The 23,192-nt window shown below is 57.4% G+C and overlaps 1 protein-coding gene across 4 annotated transcripts in view; it reads right to left on the reverse strand.

Annotated features, from left to right (window-relative positions):
* PDGFRB (platelet derived growth factor receptor beta) overlaps positions 1–20,373 on the reverse strand; it is a 38,655-nt gene extending 18,282 nt beyond the window's left edge. The window contains exons 1-7 of one of the 4 annotated variants that reach the window (XM_075996217.1): positions 19,956–20,373; positions 12,328–12,450; positions 3,688–3,733; positions 2,291–2,614; positions 1,510–1,776; positions 634–761; positions 340–514 (exon numbers count right to left, since the gene is read on the reverse strand). In XM_075996217.1, the coding sequence (XP_075852332.1) occupies positions 340–514; positions 634–761; positions 1,510–1,776; positions 2,291–2,614; positions 3,688–3,727 (934 nt within the window). In that variant the 5' untranslated portion in view covers positions 3,728–3,733; positions 12,328–12,450; positions 19,956–20,373. Of the gene's footprint in view, positions 1–339; positions 515–633; positions 762–1,509; positions 1,777–2,290; positions 2,615–3,687; positions 3,736–3,921; positions 4,027–12,327; positions 12,451–19,955 lie in introns of those variants that run through there. The other 3 variants (XM_012741606.3, XM_012741605.3, XM_075996218.1) reach the window with 3 other exon arrangements.
* Between the last annotated feature and the right edge of the window lie 2,819 nt (positions 20,374–23,192).

A 23,192-nucleotide genomic window follows, 5' to 3' on the forward strand; every position in this document is an offset into this window, starting at 1 on the left:
GAGTTGTAGTTCTCTGTTCTGGCCTGGTATTGTGGCTGAAGTAACTTGGAGCCTGGGACTAATGCTGAGGTTTAATTTGGGGACTGCGCTGCCTGGGCCTGGGATGGCGGTTGGGATAAGAACTCAGGTTGGGGCGGGGGTTCTGGCTAGGCGGAAAGTCTAGGTTGAGATAGGGTTGGATTCGGGGCTGACACTGTAGTTTGGGTTTATCCCAGAATTGGGGCTATGGTTGGCACCAAGCTAGGGTTGTACAGGAGTTTGGCTGACTGTACCCCTGGCCTGTGACAGGCTCTGGATCCAGCTCAGGCTGGTGGTTGGGGCTGAGCCCAGGGCACGCACCAACCACAGTGACATTGATGGCCTTTTCATCTTGATGGTCTTTCACGCTCTCCGACACGTTGCAGATGTAGGTGCCTGAGTCGCCTAGCTCGGCATTGGGGATGTGCAGGACGGAGACGATGTGGTAGGGCATATCCCAGAGGAAGTCGGTCACTGGCTCCACCAGCCGCCCACTCTGCAGGGACAGGTGGGGCAGGGTCCCACAAATCAGGAGGAGTCCATGAGAAATCAGTCTGCAAGCCAAGATATCCTTCCCTGCCTGGCCCCCTCCTCCAACCCCTGGCCCAGCCTTACCTCCTTGCGGGGGTACGTCCACTCAAAGTTGACCACCTCATTCCCGATCACAATGCACATGAGGGTGATGTTCTCGCCCTGGCGGACCACGGTCTGCACTGCGTTCACTGAGACATTGATGAAGGACACTGGGGGAGAGAGACTGGCGTAGGGCTGGGGAAGTCACCACCAGCCACCACCTCCACAGCGTGGTGATGGGGTAGGGGTCCAGAGAGGGAAGGATGGCTGGTATACAAGGTTCATTCATTTGGCAAATATTTATCGAATACCTACTAGATGCCAAGTACTAGTCTAGGCACTGGGACTACAGCAGTGGACAAAACAGACAAAGTCTCTGTCCTCACAAAGCTGATATTCTAGAAGAAATTACAGTCTGGAAATCAAAGTACTCTCTGGGGATCTAAGTACAGGAGAAATTTATTGAGCACAAACCATGGGCCAGGTACCTGTACCTTCCATCTTTTGTTTTATTTGATCTTCACAATAATCCTGTGAGGTAGGCAGTCATTACCATCCTCACTTTACAGAGGAGGAAGCAGGCTCGGAGAGATCATGTGCTTACTGTGTAAAGTCACTCAGATGGGAGATGGCAAAACTGGGATTTAAGCCCAACTGGCTCCAAAGCCTACGCCTTTGCCTACCACGTTACACAGCCCAGCTTTGCCACTAGTGCATTTTGCAACAGCGGGCAAACTCCACGCTCTCTCTGAGCCTGAGTTTCCTCATCTGTGAAATGGGGAAAATACTACCTCCTTCCCAAGGCTGTAGCGAGAACCCAGTGAAAAACAGAGTAGCATTTGTACACTACAAAGGGCTACACCACTGCGGAGGGTTATAGTGGCCTCTGCTAAGCATCAGGACAGAAAGGGGGCTCACCCTGGAGACTGTAGACATAGTAGACATCGGAATCCACCTCCCTGTCCCCGATGGTGGTTTTGCAGATGTAGCTCCTGTCCTCAAAGGTGCCAAAGAAGCCACGTTGGTGGTCATAGGGGACAGGCAGTGGGACATCCACTTTCTTCTCATGCAATGTCACCACCAGCTGTGGGTCTGTCACTCGGCATGGAATTGTGATCTCAGTTATTTCCGTGAGAAAGATGAATAGTTCCTCGGGATCGTTAGGGAGGAAGCCCATGGTGGGATCTGCCGGGGTGGAGCCATGAATGAGGGTCAGGGGAACTGGGTGTCTGGCTATATCCTCTGAATGGCCATGGGACTTTGAGCCCTCCCTGGCCCTCAGTCTCCCCCTCACAGAATAAGAATGCTCCCAGAGGTCCCCTCCAGCTCTAATGTTTGATATTGATAGTGCCAGGGTAAGAGAGAAGACAAGCCACAAGTTGGAGCACAGCTGATACCTGGAGCTTGGAGAACAGGGACGATGGGGTGTGGGGGCCAAGAGGGAGCAGATTGGAACCAGTTGAGAATATAGCACTCTTGGGGGGCGGGCATGGGTGGGCTGGCAGGGAGCAGACAGATATCTAGGCCAGGGAGTGGGAGTGAACACACGCCCAGACTAAGCCAGGCTGGATTCTGTGATTTGTCTGCGTTTCCAAGACGGCTGCATTTCACAACATCACTAAAGCACTCTCTGAGCTCCCCTGATGCCCTGAGTTGAGGAAAGGGGCAGGGAACAGGCACACAGGCCGGGGGTCCTTACCTGGCACAAAGATGTAGAGCCGTTTCTGCTCACCAGGGTTCGGCCCAGGGGAGTCATTGTAGGAGCAAAAGTATTCTCCCGTGTCCAGCCCAGTGACGTTCGTCAGTGTCAGCATGCTGGAGAAGGTGCCGTCCTGGGTCACGTTCACTTCCTGCGGGGGATGCTGGGACATCCGTTCCCACACTACTGGAGCTGAACCCGAGCAGGTCAGAACAAAGGTGCTGGACACATTGAGGACAAGCTCTGGTCCCGGGGGCGTGATGACCAGGCCCTGAGCCACCTGTGGTTCCAGCAGTAACAGCAGGGGCAGCACCAGCACCTGGCCTTTGGGAGAGGAGGCGGCAGACGTCAGGGCACAGGGGCCTCAGCACTGTCCCACAGCTGACCCTGGGGGGTGGCCACGTATGCACAGACCCCGAGTCCTTCCAGAACGCACTTCCCTTGTCCAGCATAGACTAGAATCCTCTAGGCGTGGCTCTGAGGCCTGCTGATCCAGTGTCAGGGCCCCAGGGGCTCCTCCTGCCCTCCTGTCTCAGTCCCTTTAGACCCCCAGCCTCTGAGTCCTTCAGCAGCGCTGTGTTCAGGCAGTAGGCACAGGAGGGGTCAGGAAATCCTCCGGAAGCAATTCCCCAGCCTGCGGTTCCTGCATTACTTCCCAGGTCACTTTCTGAGCTTCTTCCCTGTAGCTGCCCCCAGCTGCCCAGGTTCCACCCAGAGCCCAGAGGGGGCCCTGCTTAAGAGGGGGGTTGGAGGGAGGGGCCCAGGTAGCTCAGAGTGGGGACAGACCAAGGCAGGGAAGATGCTGAGGCCCCTGTGGGCTGGCGGGGACTGGGGCTGGGGGTGTGTGATAAATGATGAGTCCTCCCCCCATGACATCCCCTGGGGCAGGAGTCTGTAAGCCATGTCCCTGTGCTCCCTGGTGATGAAAAGCAGTAGAGGCCCAGACAAGTGGGAAGCTAGTCAGCCAGCCCATCAGACACCAGTCTGCCAGGCAGGCCCTTGGCTGGTCATGTAACAGGCAGGAGTGAGGGCAGGGGCATGCTGAGAAGGTGGGAGCTCCCAGCCAATGAGGGGTCCAGGCAGGGGCCGCAGATCAGCCAGACTGAGGAAAGATGGGAGGCTAGGGGCGAGTGCTAGAGGTTGGGGTGAGGTCTAGAGGGTCAAAAAAGGACTTGAGCTGATGATTCTGGACAAGCAGAACTGATGCTTTCTGAGCTGGCCATGGGCAGTGGAAGGAGACCTCCACAGAGGCCCATGGCAATACAGGAATGGAGGCCCAAGGCCACAGCCCTGCTCTGCACTCTCATGCCCTAGTGCCCGCACGCACTGCCCCTGCCAGCTCCAGGGTTCCGCTTCGCAGCTCCCCGGGCCCCTACCCCTGCCCCCAGTCTACCTACCTTTGAGGACCAGCACTGGCATCGCACCCGGAAGCCACATGGTGCCCTGCAGAGTTAAACAGAGGTTAGGGCCCAGGGTGGGGGGAGGCAGTGCCAGTGCCCATCTTAGCCCCCGGTTCCTGCAGAGTAAGCCCCAGCCTGGGTCACCAGCCTCCATGTGGGGCTGAAGTCAAAGGCCACCATGTCCCAAGGCTGAGAGGGCACTCATGACCACAGGCCCTCTTCCCTCCATACCGGGCTCAGCCTCAGGGTGCCTGGCCCCTGCTTTGGCTCCGCCTGTAGCTCTCGTGTGGCCTCGGCTGAGTCCCCTGCCTCTCTCTGGGCCTTAGTTTCCCTGTGTGTACACTGGGGGAAGGGAAGTTGGGCTGGATGGTGTCCAGGGGCCTGCCAGCTCTGACAGCCTGTCCTCCAGATGACAGTTCCAATACCAGGCCCTTATCTGCCAGGACAAATATTTGGGAACGTGTGATGAAAGGCCTGGGGGAGAAGGAGGGGAGAGCCAGAGAACTCCCACAGCTCCACAAGCACAACAGGAAATGGAGGCGGCTGCGAGCTGTGGGAAGGGGGGGAGTCAGGGCTGTGGAATGTGGGGGGTGGGCCTGGCCCCCTTTCCTCAGCCCAGAGCTGCAAGGAGGCCCAGGGCAGAGGGGCCAGAAGCTGGGCAGAAGGTCCTTGGAGACCGCGGAAGCCAAGCCTCCCACTCCCTCCCCCGGGGTCCAGATGGAGAAACTGAGGCTCTGAGAGGCAAAAAGAAGTTTTCCCAGGGTTCCACAGCAGAGCTCTGCCGAGAGGAAGACAAAGAGACCTGGAATGATGGAAGCCGAGAGAGACAGAGACACAGAGAGATGGAGAGGGAGATGTGTGCGAAGACAGCGCTGGAGGCACAGACAGAAGCAGGGACACAGAGACAGACTGAACTGAGTGGGTCTTTGCTCTACCCCTGCCTTGGTGGCCACACCTCAGATCCCCAGTGGCCACCAAGAGCCAGGTCTGCTGAGGGGCTGCCTGCAGCATGGGCACGAAGGAGGCCAGAGGTGGATGGGGGCTCAGAGCAGGAATGGTGGGAATGGACCATGCCACAAGGCGACCAGGCCCTGCGATAAGGCCACGCCCAGCTGTCCCCACCTCAGCATCTCACCCCGATTCAGTTTCCAGTTCAGGGCAGGGGAGCCAGGTTTGTGGCCCAGAATGCTACCTCCTGTGCCACTGTGCCTCTGTGGCCCGAGTGTCCGGCTCTGGAAGTGGACAATAATGAGTGTACACCTACAGAGCTGCATTCACGTGCAGGGGCGGGGCAGAGGCAAGGCCCCCAGCCGGCCTGTGGATCCCCAACCGCAGATCTGGCCAGCACCTCAAGAAGCAGCCTAAGCAAATCTGCTCCTCTTCCCCTTTCTCCAGGCCACCTGCCCAAGAGTCCCCTCATTTCTTCCTCTCCCCATATGAATTGCTCCAGACCCAAAGTCCAGCCCTTCTGATTCCCCTCCATGGCATCCCCACCCCTGTCCCTCCCTCCCCAGCCCCTCCTGCCTTTCTGGCAGGAGGGAGCAGCACCAAGGCAGAGCCGGCAGCCCCCACAGAGGCCCGTGTGCCCCTCGGTGGTGCCCCTCGGGCTCCCCACTTCCTGCCCGAGATCTCAGCCAAAGAAAATCATTAGCAGCCCAGGCTGGGGGAGGGGGTCGCTTCAGCCTCCCTGCCCCTCCCCTCCCAGCCTCCTGGGCTGGCCACACTGTTTATTATTCTAAAGGAGGAATTTGGCTGGCTGGCCAGGAGATGGGAGGTCACTGCAACAGGGCTGGCCTGGCTCTGGAAGGCCGGGCCAGTGTGGGCTGGCCCTGATGGCACGCAGAGCCAGACCCTGCTCCCATGGGACACTCAATCCTCTCCCTTTGGGCCTTCTCCTGCTGGGCCTGGGCTGGGGGAGGCTTGGAGTCTGAGACTCTGAGCTAGGGGAGGAACCTTTTTGAATGGGCAGCAGAGGCCCAGAGAGGGACAGAATTGTGCCCCAGTCACACAGCAAAAAGGCAGATTCAGACTGTGGGGAGAAGATGGGCTGGGCAAAGAAGCTCGGGCACAGTGGAGATGACTTAGGGAGGGCGTAGGCACCCCAGGGAGTTTGGACTGGCTTTACCCTCCATGAAATGAGCATTTCAGCTCCTTTCACAAGCATCTTTGGATTCATTGTAAAACTGAGCGAGTCCCTAGCTCTCTCTGGGACTCTGTTACCCCATCCATACACGGAAAAGTTGGGAGGGGTTATCTCAAAGGGCTGTCCCTAGTCTAAAGTTCTGCCTTTTTGATTAGCCGAAGAGAAGGTTCTAGTCACTATTAATTTCACTGGGGTGTTTGGAGCAGACGGGGCCTGGTAAGAAGAATGGGGCTACATTCCTGAGGCCAGAGTCCCGTGAGAATCCATCACCCATGTCATCCCACTGATGGGATTTCCCTGACCGTTTGGTCTCACAGACTTGCTGGGTGGGTTTTGACAAGTTGTTTCCCTCTGTGGGCCTCAGTTTCCCCATCTATACAATTAGTAGTTAGACAATAGTCTTTCAGGTGACTTTCAGCCAATGAACTGGTGATAAAAATCCCAGGAGGTGGCAGGGAAAGGGTGGTATGGACAACTGTAAACCAAAGAGGGAAGACCAGGGAGGACCACAGTGGAGCTCGAGGGATCCAGATGTGAGCTCCTGGGCCATCCTGGATGCTCACTGACATGCCCAGTTGTCCACCCAATGCCTTCTGGACCTCTTTGTGCTTCCCAGAGGCTGCTTTTTTTTCCAGCCGACCCCAGGGAGGCCTAGGCAGGTGACCTAGAGGGGGGTGACTTGCCTGTGACAACTTCCCTTCTTCAGGGGGAGAGCTGTGCTCCAGGGAGAAGCCACCTGGGACAACCTGGGTGTCACAGTCAGGTACCCTTCCCCCTGCCCACACCCCGCCACACCCTCCTGCCCAGGGAGGCCCCTGCAACAAAGAGAGGGAGGCACCCCTAGGTATTCCCCATTTGTCCAGGCAGACAGGGCTGTGTGCCAGGATGACCTCAGATTCCTCCTGCTCTGGCCAGATTGGAGGGTCAGAGGCCCAAAGACGGGGTCATGCCCAGCTCCTCACAGTGAATCAGAGGGACCCCTTAGGGGGACAGAATGAGGACCCTAAGTCCAGGGGCACAGAGTGGAGGCCCCAAGTCCAGGGGAGCAAGCATTCTTGGAGAGTCATTCTCAGAGCCCCAGCCTTCCCTCCTCCCAGCACATACAGTTCTCTACTCCTTTCCCACCGCCTTAATCTAAATAAATCCAGTCCATCTTGGCCACATCCGCCGGCAGCAGCTTCCCTCCCTCAGGGTCCCGAAGCTCCCACGACATAGGCAGGCCAGGGAGGGGGCCCTGCGTTGCTGCGGGGGGGGGGGGGCGGGGGAGCCTGCACACGGTGAGCACATGCACGCAGCACAGATGTCTGCCCACGCACTCATTCACACGCTCCTCTGACACACAAGCGCAACAGGCTGTGTGCATGCCCAGCCCTCACGTAGGCACTAAACTTGTGCATGCCCACGCAAAACACACATGCACGCAGCTCCCACTGTGCCCAGCGAACATGCACACAGCACGAATTGCTGCCTGGGTGCTCTCTCATGTGCCTACCGGAGATCTCCCTTGTGCAACAGATCACATGTGTACCTGGCACATACAACATGCACAGAGTATGTGCACAAAGAACCCCAAACTCCCCTGAACATGCATCCATACGCATGCACAGGCAAGCCAGAAAGCCAACTCCTGTTGTGCATTTACTACACCAGGGACCAATCTGAGAACTGGGCGTATAATGACTGACTTAATCCTCAGTGAGCTCTATGACATAGATATGATGATCACTCCCATTTCACAGGTGGGGAAACTGAGGAACACAGAGCCAGTAGGGGTAGGGCAGAGACTGAAGTGAGGTGCTGTGACTCAGCACTCTATGCCACTCCACTCCACTGCCTCTCTGCTCAACGTGTGTGTTTGGTTGGGTCCGGGAGAGGGCAGAGGGGACTGATCAAAACAGATCTGATATTTACTTAGCTGAGAATCGGCAGGACTTGGCGATTGAACGTGGAGGGGCTAGAGAGGGAGGTATCATGGGTGAGCCCCACCCAGTTTCTGGCTCAGAAGCCTGAGGGGCGGGAGCGTGTGTGCTGAGGGGACTGCTGCTCTCTGAGACAGACTGAGGCCAGAGGGCAGGGGTGAGAGCCGCCCTGCCGCGGAGCTGGCCTAGGACGTGGAGGGTCTGTGGGCTGGAGGCGGGAACAGGCTGGGTAGACAGCCGGGAGACGGGCCGGGCGGAAGTCCTGCTGCGGAGAAGGGGGCAGCAGGGATGCTCCGAATGTACAAGATGCCTGAGGGAGGAGGAGGCCTGGCCATGGGGTCATGGGGGCAGAGTCTTGGAATGTCAGAGCTCCACAGCCCTCAGGGATCAGCTATCGGGAGCCGCCTTCCTGTGCCCCATCCTTCCTGTGCCCCATCGTACAGGTGGGGACACGGAAGCTTAGAGGCCCCTGTGTTTTGGCCTGGGCAGGATGGGCGCAGGTGGCTGATGGTGCTGAAGCTCTCACCTGGCTGGGCAGCCCCAGGCCCCCGCCCCTGCTCAGACGGGAGGCTGGTGGCTCAAGGCCCGGGGTTCAGACAGCAGCTGCTGCCCGCGCCATCCTCACAGCACAGCCCTGCCCTGCCACACAGTGACCCTTGTACCAGGTCACTTTCCCTGAGAGGTCTCAGCCAGGCGGGGATCCCTGACTGGAACTCAGAGGTGGTGGCTTGCTGAGTTGCTGGGGGAGTGAGACACAGACTCTAGGCTCCTGATCCCGTCTGGTCCTCTCTCCTCCACACCAGGGGTACTTCTCGGCCCAGGACAGACTTCCAGAGGGAGAGAGGAGGCCTGGGATGTAGTCCCAGCTCTGTCACTCACTTCTCGTCCACCCTTATCCTCAGGGGATACGCCCCAACCCCCCAGCAGATGCCTGAGATAGGAATGAACCCTGTGTATACTGTTTTTACTATACATACATAACTAGGATAACGTTTAATTTATAAATTGGGAACAGTAAGAGGTGAACAACTATAACTAGTAATAAAATAGAACAATTATAACAATATCCGTAACAAAAGTTACATGAATGTGGTCTCTCTCGAAATATCTCACTGTAGTGAACTCATTCTCCTCCTTGTGATGGTGAGATGACACAGTGCCTGTGAGGAGACAGGTGAGGGAGTGATGCAGGTGTTGTGATGCAGTGTTGGGACACTATTGACCTTCTGATGTTATAAGAAGGGTCATCAAGCCATGAGGATGTCAATGACCAACAGGAGGGTAGTGTACACAGCACGGACACGCCGTACAAAGGGATGATTCACTTCTGGGCAGGACAGACTGTGGCAGCCTGAGATGTCATCACGCTACTCAAAACAGCATGAAATTTAAAACTTATACGTTGTTTATTTCCGGAATTTTCCATTGAATGTTTTTGGACCACGGCTGACCGTGGGTAACTGAAACTGTGGAAAACGAAACTGTGGATAAGGGGGACTACTGTTCGGTCCTGCCCTGTCCCTCCCTGGGCCTCAGTTTCCCCATCTGTACAGCAGGGTGGGCAGGGCTATCCTGGGAGCAGTGAGGACACTGCTATGGAAGGCTGCTGCGCTGAGTGAGAAGGCTGGGGTGGGGGCAGGGGCCCTGGGGAGGGGCCCCAGCCGGGATGTCGTGACTCAGCGCAGAGAAGGCAGCCAGTTCCAGGCCTGGGAGTGTGTAGGGGCAAGAAGCATCTGGAGCCAGGGATGGAGTCCTCCCGCCAGCAGCTGGGGAGTAGGAAAGTGACCGCAGCATAGCAGCCTGGGCCTAGTGGAGAGTCCGGCCCTTGCAGCCTTCCCCGGGCAGGCTGAGATGTGGGAGCCAGGGAGGAAGGCGGGGTCCAGAGGGTGGGGAGACAGTTCCAGGTAGGGAGAAGAAACCTGGGAAGGGGCGGAGGTTCCCACTTGACCCCTCAATCTATACCCACTTCTCTCTGTTGCAAAGGGCTCAGACTCCATCCACCCTGAGCTTGATCACTAGGCCCAACCCTCTAGGCCATGCTGCTTCTGGATCCAGGGCCCTCATATTTTCCAGGTACACAGTCTACCTGAACAAAGCAGGAGAAATCGGCTAAGCTGGGGTCTCGCACTGGCTCTAGCTGTTGTGGACGTCTGAGTGGATGGAAGACAGTGCTGCTTCCATGGAGGGCCATCCTGGACCCCTGCCCCTGCCCATGTGGCACCAGCTCGGTTGCCTCTGGCCATCCCATTGCAGCCCCTCTCCTGGCTCCTCACTCCCCATCTGTCTCCTCTCACCTGTTCCCACGTCCCAACCAGAGGGACCTTTCTGAAACACCCATCTAACTTTGTGCCTCCCCTGGCCCCTCTGCAGCTCGGCTCCCCATGTCGCTTGGGCCAATGCTGGCCCGGCCGGTTAAGAACCTCACCACCCCCCCACCCCCCCCACCCCCGGCCTGCAAGACAGCTCCCTCAGGACCGAGGGAGGAAGGCTGCTGCCCTCCCAGCTCCCAGGGCCCAAGTCAGGGCCCAGCACTCGTCACTCACTCTGTGCTCCTCCCCCAGGGGGCCTCCCTAGGGACACAATGGAAAGAAATGACCTATTTTCTGGAAGTCTGAAATAAAATGAAACATCTGTCTGGAACGGAGCCAGGCTGATAAAGAACGGACTGATCGCCTGGCGCGGCCCCCACCCCCGCAGGACACCCCCCGCCCGGCAGAGAGTGCGTGCCTGGGGTGAGGGGCCACGCCGCCGACTGCTGGAACAGTGCGTGGGAAAGCACTCAGTGTGTGCCTCGCGGCTGCTGGGGCCCCAAGGGAGGGGCCTGGGTCCCCGTGAGGGCTAGGAACCAGCCTGGGAAGGAGGCCAGTGAGGGGGAGGCCGGCTGCATGCTCCTGCCTGCCACTGCGACTCGTACTTCCTGGCCTCCCCAACTCAGCCCCCATGGCCACCCCTGAGGCCCACTGGATCCCTGGCCCAGAGTCCCCTGGACCCCATCTGGGGCCCCAACAGCCCTTTCAAAAGGAACAGGGACTTAGCTGGCCTTGAAAATAGCAAGAATAATAATAGCTACCTTTGATTTAGCACAGTTGACCCTTGAACAACATGAGTTTGAACTGCATGAGTTGCTTACATGCAGATTTTTTCAATAAGCAAGGCTGCCACTCCTGCCTGCCCTTCCACCTCCTCTACCTCCTCCCCCTCTGCCACCTCTGAGATAGCAAGTGGCAGGTGAGACCCTCCTCTCCCTCCTCCTCCTCCTCCTCCTCCTCAACCTGCTCAACCAGAAGACAACGAGAAAGTGAAGACCTTTATAATAAGCTACTTCCATTTAATGAATAGTAAATATATTTTCTATCCCTTATGCTTTTCTTAACATTTTCTTTTCTCGAGCTTACTTTACTGTAAGAAGACAGGATATAATACACACGACATACGAAATATGTGTTAATCGACTTTACGTTATCAGTAAGGCTTCCAGTCGTCAGTAGGCTAGCAGCGGTTAAGTTTTGGGGAAGTCAAAGGTTATACACAGATTTTTGACTTTGTGGTAGGCCAGCCCTCCTAACCCCCAGGTCTTTCAAGAGTCAACTGTACTTATCACCCACCCCCTGGGTTAAGCTCTTCATGTGAATGATCTCACCGGGTCCTCAGAACAATCCCACGACATTAGTGCTGCTTCCTCCTTTCACAGATGAGGAAACCATGGCGCAGAGAGGTTACGTTGTTTACCCAAGATCGCAGAGCTTGCCAGGGGCAGATCCATGCTCCGTCTGGGCACACAGGCCCAGCGCCCACGTAACCGTCGCTCTGTGGCAGGCGGCAACGACAGAAGCCCCGAGAACAGCATAGCCCAGTACCTGGCACAGAATGAGCCTCACTCTCGTTTTCCTGACTTCTTCCTTTCTTTCATGCCCTCTTTGGGCGAAGCTGAGGTGGACAGTTTGCCCGGGAGACAGTCACACCATTTTTCACAGAGCCCGTACAATCTTAGGCATGGGAGGGGCCATACCTACTCTCTACTTGCACCCCCCGACCTCCTCTGTAATTGCACGCCTCCCATGACGGGGATCTCAGCCCCTCACTGTGGCCCATTCCATTCTTGGCCAGCTCAGAATCCTCAGAGGTCAGGCTACAAGAGACTTTAATTACATGAGCACGATCTCTCTCATCGTGTCCTCTACCAGTCGTTGCTCCTGCTTCTGCCCACCCGAGACCCAGGACATCTTTCTTCTCGTTCGTTGTCCTGATGCCCCCCACCCCCAGTTTGAAAACAAACAAAAGCTCCTACTGACTTGGGGCCAAGCACTCTGCTAAATGAGATGATCTGGGAATTTCGTCTCATGCTCACAGCAGCCCTGGAAAGGGGGCACTCATTATCCCTACTTCACAGACGAGGAAACTGAGTCTCAGGGAGGTTTGCTAACTTGCCCAAGGGGTCACGCAATGAGCAATAAGCAAAGGAGCTGCAACGCAAACTCGGGCCGGTCTGACTGCAAAGCCTGTGTCCTTGACCGCCGCGCCAGACTGCCCACGCCCTGCCCAGAAACGGCTCTGTCCACAGGGTGAGGCTCCCACCTGGGCTCACACCACTGGTCCGTACGGAATCCAGGCTTCCAGCGACGAGAGGGTCTCAGAGGTCGGATCCTGCCCCTGCCCCCATTGAGGGGCAGTGTGCGCAGGGGCCTGCAACCGGGTCCCCTAGCAATTTGAGAGTCAAGCTGGAGACAGAACTCAGGAGCTGTCTGCAACGTCACTGCCCAGGCTGAGGCTCAGCGAAGAGGTGGAGCAGGGTCCCTGGGCTGCCTGGAGGCCCACCCCGAGGGCCTCCGAGATGGGCCTCCAGGCACTCAGACGAGGTGTGTGGCCAGCTCTGCCACAGGCCTGCTGTGCTCAGGGTCCAGGCCTGCCCTTGCTGGGGCCCCAGCACCCCTTTCCCCGTGCACAGAGGGCCGGGGCCCGAGCAGCTGCAGAGTTCCAGGCCTCCACCATCCCTCGGCTTCCCTCCCTGTCCCCACCCCCAGAGCCTCATCTCCGGCCGGTGCCATGGTAACGGAGAGCGCCAGGCCCTGGCAGCCAAAGGAGCCCCTGAGAGGGGTCCCAGGCTGAGGCTGGGGAGGGGGTGTGGCAGGCGCAAGACAAGCAAACCTTCTGTTCCCCGGGCTGCTTCCAGCCTGGATCGGCCCTGGGTCGGGTGGGGGCCGCAAACAGAATGGGTTCTCAGAGCCAAGTGGGCAGGGGACGGGCAGGCGGCGGGCCCGTTTGTGCTGACCCACCAGCAAGCACGCAGCCTCCCCCACCAGCCCGGAGCCCGCACATCCCGCAGCGGTGGCTAGGGAGGAGCCAGTAAACCCGCCACTAATTGGTGCCAATTAGGGGACATTGAGATTCCCCTCAGAGCCCTCCTGGGCAGCGGGGCAGGAGGGGAGAAAACTCCCATGTTCCGCTGACCCTCTGGCGTCCTCAGCAGCTGTTCTCCCAGCCCTTTCTCCCGTCGTTCACTTAGGGCCTCGGGCCCTCTGTGCCTCAGTTCCCTCCTCTGCAGCCTGGGGCTCGCGGGGCACTGCCACGGCTTACGAAGGAGTTAATGCCAGGAAAATGCTTAGGTCAGGCCTGGCGCGCAGCACACGTTACCGTTATTCATTCACTCATGGGAGAATAAGTCACTCACTCGCTCTCTCAGCCTCAAGCGCACAGCCAAGATGCTGCTAGACTCGCTGTCAGCAGCAGGACGCCTGTGATAAATGAGATGGTGCAGGAAAGCCTCGCCCAGAAAGTTCCTCAGGAAGGGGCTGCTGCTGTTATAGTGGGGACTGTCAGCAGCAGCAGCCCTTCCTAGTGCAAGGAGGCCTCGTCCCGGAGTACTCGGGGATTTAGTGGCCAACCCAGGACCAGACTCGAGTCTAATGCCTCCCAGTCCCCTGTCTGTCTGCTAGCTCTTTCCTGTACCTCTGTCTTAGTCCCCTAATTTAATTTCCTACAAAGCAGGAAACCCACCTAACAAATTTGGGGATTTCTCCCAGTTCCTAATATGGGATTAGGCCTACAGTAGGTGCTCAATAGATGCTTACACAGCATGAAAAATCAACTGGCTGTGTAGGGTCAGCTCCTCTGGCCCTCAGGCCTGGGGCCTCAGCTGCCCCCTAATAACACAGGCTTTACCAAGCTGGGGAAGTGGGACGGGCAGGCAGTAGTGACCCTTTCCTTCCAGGGAGGGGACGTAGATGGGCTGGCGGGGGCAGAACAGACATACGGGACTCTGAAGCCAGCAGGCTGTGCCTGATGCCACCCAGGGAAGGGAAGTGGCATGGGAGCCCTGCCAGGGCAGGGGCAGCAGCTCTGGCTTGAAGCCACTCACCCCTGGGTCCAAGTCCCAGTTTTACTACCTCATAACTGTGTGACTTCTCTGAGTCTCCGTTTCCTGGAAAACGGCACGAGAGACCTCCTTTTCCACCGCCAATGATGCAAAGCACTTGGCACGTCACGGGTGCTCTGCACATGGCAAATTATGGCTATCCCGGTGGGGAGGGCTTCCTGAGGGAGGTGGCCTTGCGCTAGGCCTCCAGAGCTAGTCAGGTTCTTTGGCAGATGATGCCAGGGAAGAGTGTTCCACGGGGCTCCTTGGGAGACGGTGAGACAACTGGGAGAAATGGCAGGGAGAGGTCTGTTTGGCTAGAAATTGGGGCTTTTCAGCAAGGAGCTGGTGGATGGGCAGAGGCCCCTTTGGGAAAGGTTTGGGGTGCTGGGCAAGGATTTGGGCTTTGTCCTGGAGGCCAACGTTTCAGAGCATTGACAGTGATGGTGGGTGACCAGCTGCTGCCACTGCATGCACTGTGGTGTGTGGGGCTTCTGCACAGGAGGGTGACACAAGCAGGGTGGCATTTTGTGGGAGGCTGTGGATTAGGATGGGGACATTGGAAGCAGCGAGCCCAGTTCCAGGGATGAAAGCCATCCCAAACCTAGCCTGAACTCACTGGCAGGACCCGCTACATAATTTGCCAGGCAAGTACAAAATGAAAATGCAGGGCTCCTTGTTAAAAAATTTATTAAAAATTTCAAGATGGTGACTGCAGAGCATTCAACCAAGCATAGGCCCTTCTAAGCATGGGGCCCTCATGGGGTTGAATACTCAAGAAGTCATCCCTATTCCCTATACTAGAGGGGAGGCCATCTGTCTGTCTCTATCTGCCCATCCATTTGTCCATCCATTCGTCCATCTGTCCACCAGCCCATGTATCCATCCCTACCTGCATTTATTTATCCATTTACTATTTCACCATCCATTCAGCAGCTAGGCCGCAGGTTGAGAGCTGATAAGGACACAGGGACAGGTGAGATGGGAGTAGCCCACAGTCCACTGGCTCAAACCTGAGTCTTTACCTTCAATGCTCTGGGTTGGGAGAGGCCAGGGCTCCTGTGGCATGTTTATAAAGCTGAGCCCTGCCCCTCTAGGGCTAACTGGAAATATCCCACCCCAAACTCACTTAGGCTCAGCCTCAGGAATGGAGAAACTGGTGGGTCACTGCCCCTTGGGTTTTATTTCCCAGTAACCAGAGCAGCAACAAGGATGTGGTAAAACAGCCACAAGAAGCCTGGCAGGGACTCTCAGGGGCTAAGGGTAGAGCCAGTTGGACCTCTGAGCTCACCAAGCTTCTCGCTAGGCCTCTCCCCACTTTACAGATGAGAAAACTGTGGCCAGAATGGAGAAGTGATGTGACCAAGAGCTCCGTGGTCCAGAAAGCTACCCAGGAGGCTCCCATCCCTCATCAGGATGGCCTCACCCCAGAAAAACTGGAGGCTGAGCCCTGGACCACAGAGGTGGAGCTGGACCTCCCCAGGCCTTTCGAGAGATGGCAAAGATGTGGCACTTGTGGTGGAACAGAGGACAGCCCAGGTTCCAGGCTCAGTGCCATCACTGATGATTACGACTTTAGATGCAAGCCTTCCCCTCTCTGGACCTCAGTTTCCCACCTATACAATAAGCAAGTCCAACCAAGTGACCCAAAAAGTCCTTTCCATCTCTAACATTCAAGAACTTTCTGACCCTCTGAGCCTCCCAAGGGACAGCCCTCTCCATCACAGGGTGGAGAAGCTGGCACCTCCAGCAGATGAAAGGCTTCAGGCACCTGAGACATCCAATAGCCCTGATCTGAAGTGAGGAGAAGAGAGGACATTAATGCAGTTAAAGCAATAGGCTTTGATTTCCAACCTCCTGCACCAGGCTGGAGGCGGGGTGCTCCAGAGAGCATCTGGGAGGGGGCCTGGGGCCAGGGCTCAGGGGTTCGGGAAGCTCTTTTTCCTGAGGCCCTGGACCTGAAGGCTTGGGGAGGGGTGGTGCCAGGTGGGCTTCTACACTGGAAGCAACAGCATGTGAAGTCCATAACCTCTCCCACCAGAGGTGGGCTTCTGTGTCCATTCCTCCCCTCACTTCTGGACCCCATCATTCATCTGGGCCGAAGAAAGCCTTGCTTCCTCTCGAAATCGGAGCACATGGGGTTTGAAAACACAGCATTGGACGGGACCTAAAAGGTCATAGTATCCACATACAGCCCCTAACAGGCCACCTCCCGACCTTCCTTGCTCAGTGTCCCAGGAAAATGGGCATGTGGGGCCCTGGGAAACTGAGTGCATTAAGGGGCTGCTCTAATTGCTAGAAAGTTCCTCCTCCTTAGTGCAGGTTAAAGTTTTCCATTAGTGGTCATCGATCCTGCCCTCTTTCTGTAATGTGTAGAGAAAGGGTAAGAAAAAACCCTTTCACTGTGAAGTTAAATATGCATGATCCCTGAGTACACAGCAAGGCTTGTGCGGCTGCCAATCTGGGCTGGCGTGGCTTGGAATCCTGAAATTGTTGCAGGGCTGGAAGAAAGCTCAGCGATCATCTGGGTCAACCTCCTTGTTTGATGGATGGGAAACTGAGGCCCCGAGAGGGGCTGACTTGCCCACAGTCACACAGGGTTCGGGGGTCCTCGGACCGCCTCTGGAACGCAGGCCCGCAGCTCGGGCTCTTTCTCAGAGTTTACTCTGAAACCCCAGGGTGTCCTGGGCCCCATCCAGCCACTCATCACGGGACTCTGGAGTCAGAAACACGTGGGAGCAAGTCCCAGCTCCACCACTTCCTAGCTGTGGGACTTTGGGCAACTGACTTAACCTCTCTGGGCATTTCCTCATCTGTAAAATGGGGAGAGTTTCTATCTACTTCTCGAGGTTGCCGTGATGATTAAATTAGCCCAGCAAATATTTATGAAGAGCTTACTGAATGCCAGGCATGTGTTAAGCACGGAGGAATACAGCAGTGGATTCAGAGGTAACGGGTGTAAAACACAATTGAGTGCGCACAGAAATTGCTCGGAAGGGTTGGCTCCTGTCATGTCATCCTGCCCACGCTGCTTCCTAGCTGAGGTGCTATGCGCTCTGACCCTGGGGAGCCACCCAGCACCCCTTTCCTCTCTCCTCCCTCCCTGGGTTGCAAGGGAGGACTGTGAAAGGAGTCTCATTCTGGGACCCATTAGCCCACGGACTAGAGACCCTTTTACCCCTCTCTCCCTCCGACCACACTCCGCAGCCTGTCCCGAGCAACACGCCCACAGCGCCCTCCTCTAGCCTGGGAGGCGGCTGGTCTCAGAGTGAGACTGTGGCTTGTGCCTGGAGGATGGACGCAGGCCTTCAGAACACACTTGGTGTCCAGGTCCCTTCCATGGACATAGCCCTTTGCAGGCTGCAATTTCACAGCCAAGCGGCCCTATGCAGCAGCGGCCCTCTCTCAGCCAGTGGCCTTGGTCCACCTGTGCAGTGCAGGGGCCGTGCTAAGCACCTTGCCTATGCTGTCGCCTCTTGGAGCTCACATACTGCCCTGCTGTTCACAGAGGAGAAGACTGGGGCCCAGAATGGCAAAGCGCTGGCCCAGGGTCACACAATCAGCCAGAGTGGAATCGGGATTAGTCCACGATCATCTGATGCCCAAGCCTGGTGCCATTTGTCTGCAGTACCCACGGCCTCCCAGGTGTGGAAGCAGCCCAGAAAGAGGATGTGGGGGTCTGAGGTTGGTCCCACAGTGGCTTTGATCTGAGCCAGGGCAAGCACCAGGCCTCCTGACTGAATTCTCAATGCTTTCCGCTGCCCGCCCCACATCTGGGGGCAATTACAGGCCCCAGCTCCTCTTCCCACAGAGGAGGGAGGGCTGCCTGATAACTACTGTCTGCAAGGGGGTGCTGGCTGCACCTTCCTCTCTCGGGACCGAGGCAGGGCCCGGGCGGACCTTGGAGCAGTCAGACCCGAGGCTGCACTTTCTGCTGGGGAAGGTGCTGAAGCCAGGCGCGGGCTCCGCGGGAGGGTGGAGGTTCTCCCCTCTGACCTGCTCCCTGGGGTGCACGGGGGTTGAGTCTTTAGATTCAGGCAGACTTTGGCCTAAATGCCAACTCTACTAACTGTGTGACCGGGGAAAGTCACTTAGCCTCTCCAAAGCTTGGTTTCTTCATCTGCAAAATGGGTGTAACCATACCTATGTAATAACGCCAAATGCCAAAACCTGCGATGAGGATTACAAGGCATGTGAGGTGCCAGGCACTGTGCTTGCATGGGGTGGGTGATCAGAGAGGGGTCCACGATGACTGTACGTGTGTCCCGAATGCTGTGGATTCAGGGCCTGGTGCGTGGAGACAGGGCAGGACCGCATGGCTTCGGAACACCTCACTAGAGGCCTCTGTACTCCGGGGGTCACGGAAGCAAACAGAGACATTCCCCCTGCTTGCAACAGAAAAATACAGTCTGGAGGAGCCACGTGATGTTCTGGGAGGGCACCTGAAGGAAGGCAGGAGGACTGGGTTCTGGGCCCAGCGAGTCCCTCCTCTCACCAGCATGCTTTCTTGGCCCCCTGCCTGCCCCAGGGCTGGGCACCGGGCACAGAACAATTTCTGATGTGCAAACAGAACACAGGCAGGAGAGGGCCAAGCAGCAAGGTTCCAGCAGGAAGGGCATGGCAAGCACCCGGAGGACTGCGAGACTGGGAAGGCTGCCTGGAAGAGGCGGGGAGGAGAATCCTTGAAAGAAAAGTGATGAGGAAGGGCATTCCAGGCAGGGGCAGAGGGAGGGCAGATCCCACAGGCAGGATGGTGCACATTCCTTCTGGGAATTCTGGGATCCGAGTGGCAGGAACAAAGGGCCCGAGTTTGGAGGAATGGGCAGGGAAAGCTTACAACGCACCCCCTCCCCGAGCTCCACCGCTTACTAGCTGTGCAGCCACAGTTATGGGGCTGCTGTGAGCCTCAGTTTCCCCATGTGAAAGCGGAGGCAGAAGCAGTCGCTCCCGGGGTTGCGCTGAGCATCGCGCCAGCTCGTTCTCATCAAGCGCTCAGCACAGGCCTGGCTGCGGTGCCAGTGAGCCGTGGAGGCGGCTGTTAGGGGCTGGGACGTCCGCAGGCGCTGGGAGCCACAGCAGGGGCTGGGCAGGGGAGCGGCGTGAGCAGCTTTATGTTTCAGGACGGCACAGAGAAGGGGTAGAGACCGGAAGGAGGGAGACAACGAGGAGGGCCCAGCGGCCGCCTGGGACCAAAGGGAATGGCCCAGAGGCCAAACCTCTCTCCACAGAGGAGACCCCAGATTGGGCAGCCGGGCTTCAGACCCCGGCCCCAGTGGCCTGACCGCTATGTGGGGTTGCCACATCCCTCCTCTCCCTAGAACTTTCTTAGCTGTTGGGGGCTTGGGAGGACATCTGAGGAATCTAGAAAATTTGCAAATCCATTTAAATCCCCTAAGGTTGCCTAGCGGCTGCCTGGCCTACAACCAAATGATTCATAGAAACAAGGCTTGGGCCAAGGGGCAGGGTCCTGAGGTGCCCAGTGCCCTCACGAGTCCCCTTCCCGTGTACCCACCCTGCTTACCTTCTCCCAATTCCCCTCTCCTGTCCCTCCCAGCTCCCCACCCCCCACAGACTGTGCTGTGCTTCCCAGGCCCCCACTCGGCACCCAGGAACCTTGGGGGATGTTTGCTGAGGGCAGGGGCACAGGGGTGAGGAGGCAGAGGCCCCCGCCCCAGAGCAGGGAAAGGAGAGGGCTGTCCTCCAGCCTGGACACCCCCCGCAGCCTCCCAGCTTTCTTCCATCTGGTTCTGTTAAAAATATTTTCCATTTTTTTACCTGCCCAAAGAGGCAGGTAGGCTGGGACAAGGGGACAGGGCACAGGGCTGGGGTTCCCAGGTCTCCCAGCACTTACCTTACTGTCGATAGCTCTGTCACCCCCTCCAGGAAGTCCTCCTTCCTGCCCTCTTCCCGTTATCAGAAAGACTTTGCTGGACTTGAAATGGGGAACAGCTGGGTAGACAGGCTCCCGAGACTCCACTCGAAGAAGGGACGGAGGGAAGAGGTTGCTGCAGGGCTGAGGAGCAGCCCAGCTTCGCCTCACTCCCAAAGCATCCTCGGAGGAGCTGCCCTGGGTCCGGCCGCCTGTGTGGAGCAGGGCAGAGGCTGCCGCTGGGCGGCTGGGCTGAGGGGCCTCTCTCGCCTCGCCCCTCTCGGGTCGCCGCTGTGGATCTGCTCTCTGGCTCCAAGATGCTCACGCAGCGATCCTGGGTCCCAGATCGGGCAGACAGGGACCGGGACTGCTGGCAGCCTGGGCTCACACCACTGTGAGCTTCCCCGCCCCCCCACTTGGGGGAAAGGCTGCAGGGCGGCCTCTGATTGGCCGGGCTGGGAGAGGGGGGCGGGGGCAGGGAGGGTGGACCCGTGCGTCTGTTTTCAATTTCAGGGTTTTTTTTCCCTTCCCTCTTTCTTTTCCCTTAAGTTTCTTGTTTTTCTTCTTCTTTTCCCTCTGCTTGTTCCCTCCCGTCACCGGTTCTCTCAGGATGTGAAGGGATGTTTAGAAATTCCACAGCCCACGCCAGCCGCCAGCCGCTGAGTCACTTTTATTAAAGAGTGGCCTGGCCCCACTTGCCTGATGCCTGTCCCGGGTGGTGGCTCCCCCTTGCCATGACACGGGACGGGGGGCGGGGGGGAGAATAGTCCGTGCTCCGTGCCTCAGTTTCCCCACCTGTGAAAGAGGCTCTGGTAATCTACATGGTTGCTTCAGTCAACATTCATTCGTCGAACAAGCACATTGAGCACCTACTATGTGCGGTGCACTGTACTGGGTGCCAGGGACACAGCAGGGAGTAAGACACAGTCTCTGACCTCAAGGGCACCCAGGCTAGTGGGAGAGACATTTGGTGGCAGACAGGTGCCCGCTGGGAGGGCAGGGGGCTGAGAGTGCATTCAGAGGGACACCTAACTAAGGCTTGGGAGAGTCAAAGAGCACTTCTGAGAAGAGGCAACCGGGAAGAGATGGGAAGATCCTCCAAGATGATCAGTCACTTTTCAGAAGGAAAAAACCAAGGCCCAGGGGTGAACTGGCACAGAGATGGAAAGCGATTTGCCCAAAGTTACCCAGCACACTTCTTCAGATTTCCAGACACATTGCTTTTAGCATCTCAAAGCCCCTGGCCTACCAGGAAAGGATTATTTGCCCTGTTATACAGATGAGTAAACTGAGGCCCAGGGAAGCAGAATGAGCTACCCAAGCGCACACAGCAATGGCAGAGCCGGGGCAGAACCGGGTCTTGTGAGCTACACAAGATAGAAGGGACACAGGTCATCTGACCCTCACCCAAGACCCACATGCCAGCGTAAACTGGCCCTCCCGCCCGGCCTGCTCCCTGGGCTGCCCCTGTGGCTTGTTCATCCATTCATTCCTCAAGATATTTTCAATGACCTGCGGTTTCATTTCCATCCTCCCTCCCTCCTTCCCCCCCAGGGTCGGCCAGGCCTCCTCCAGGTCCTCCGCTGCGTCTTTTCCTCTATCCTCACTCCTCAGGTCTGAAGAGTCTCCAGTCGCAGACTCCAGTCCTCGGTGGCCAACGGGCATTGTTCTAAAAGGGCTTAGAGAGCTGAGCTGAGCCACTCCCACTCTGTCTATTGTACACCGGGGACTCTGAGTCCTGGATGGGGAAGAAAGGTGTCCCAGGTAACATGGCTAGATGCCCTCCTACCGCTCTGCCCTCTGCACCTCTGCCTAAGCCTTGTCCTCCCGGCCCCACCCAGGCCCCTGTTCACGAGCAAGGGGACTTGCTCGAGCTGAGATTTCATGCCAACCACAGTCTTCTATCTTGCAATCATTTCTTGGTCTTGTCCCACTGGAGACTGCCCAGCAGAGCATCTGGGCTGGGCCGTGTGGAAGGAGAAGTGTTCTCAGACTGGCTCCAGACCACAGGGTGGGGCTCGCGAGGGTCCCCCAAGAGAGGGAGACTGGGCCAGGCGCAGTGGCTCATGTCTGTAATCCTAACACTCTGGGAGGCTGAGGTGGGAGGATTGCTTGAGCTCAGGAGTTCTAGACTATCTTGAGCAAGAGTGAGACCCTGTTTCTACCAAAAAGAAAAATAAAAAATCAGCTGGACATTATGGTGTGTGCCTGTAGTCCCAGCTACCCAGGAGGCTGGGGCAGAAGGATCACTTAGAGCCCAGGAGTTGGAGGTTGCAGTGAGCTCCAGTGACATCACTGCACTCTCTAGCCTGGGTGACACAGTGAGACTCTGTTTCAACAACAATGAAAAAAAAAACCCCGAAACCCAAGGCAACTCAAGAGAGAGAGACTGGTCAGGGCTTGGTGGCAGGGTCACAGGGGAACTTGGGGAGATTCCATAGAGCACAGGGTCAGGCCCAAATCTTTGGGATTTCTTGTGCCGAAAGACTCCATCAGAAACTTACCACTCCCCTCCCAGCATCTGCCTTGGCCACTCATCTTAGAAGCCTTGGCCAGCGCGTGCACCCAGGACAGCTCAGCGGACCCAAAGAGGTATTTCAACCCCTAATCCCCAAAGGAGGTAGGTAGCCTGGGAGTCAGGAGACCTAGCCACAGACTTATTGGCAGATGTTAGATAGGTCTCTTGTCCAGCCTGAGCCTCAGTTTCCCCATCTGTACGTATGGGGGTGGACTCACTGTGCTGGAAGGCCCTTGGGATGCTCTGTTTGCATTTCCCCTAGAGCCAGGCTCTGGCGAGGGAGAGGAGGCTGGCGGGCCCCAGGGCAGGGGTACAGCTGGGGGCCAGAGATGCAGCACAGAGGGGAGGGGACGGTTGGTGGTGGCTCCCCAGGGAAGCTGGCGGCCTCCGGTTTCCGGCCAGCCCAGCCGTCCGCTGGCCCATCTGGAATCACTTAGCCCCTACCACCATTAACCCTTGGTGGGCACCGGGACTCTTACTCCTCGTCTCAACTGAGACGTGGGTGGGAGACGCAGAGCTTCGCAGGCACCACCGGCACTTGCCAGGGCAAGACCACTGAGGCAGAAGTGTCACGATCGAGACGGCGGGCTCTGTCTGGAGCCAGATGCAGAGCTGGGTTCAAATCTCGGTGTCTCCGGTGTCAAGCTGTGTGACCTTGGGCAAGTCACTTAAACTCCTGGGCCTCAGCTTCCACCTGTGGA

This window comes from Microcebus murinus, chromosome 21 (assembly GCF_040939455.1).
Source record: "Microcebus murinus isolate Inina chromosome 21, M.murinus_Inina_mat1.0, whole genome shotgun sequence".
NCBI lineage: Eukaryota > Metazoa > Chordata > Mammalia > Primates > Cheirogaleidae > Microcebus > Microcebus murinus.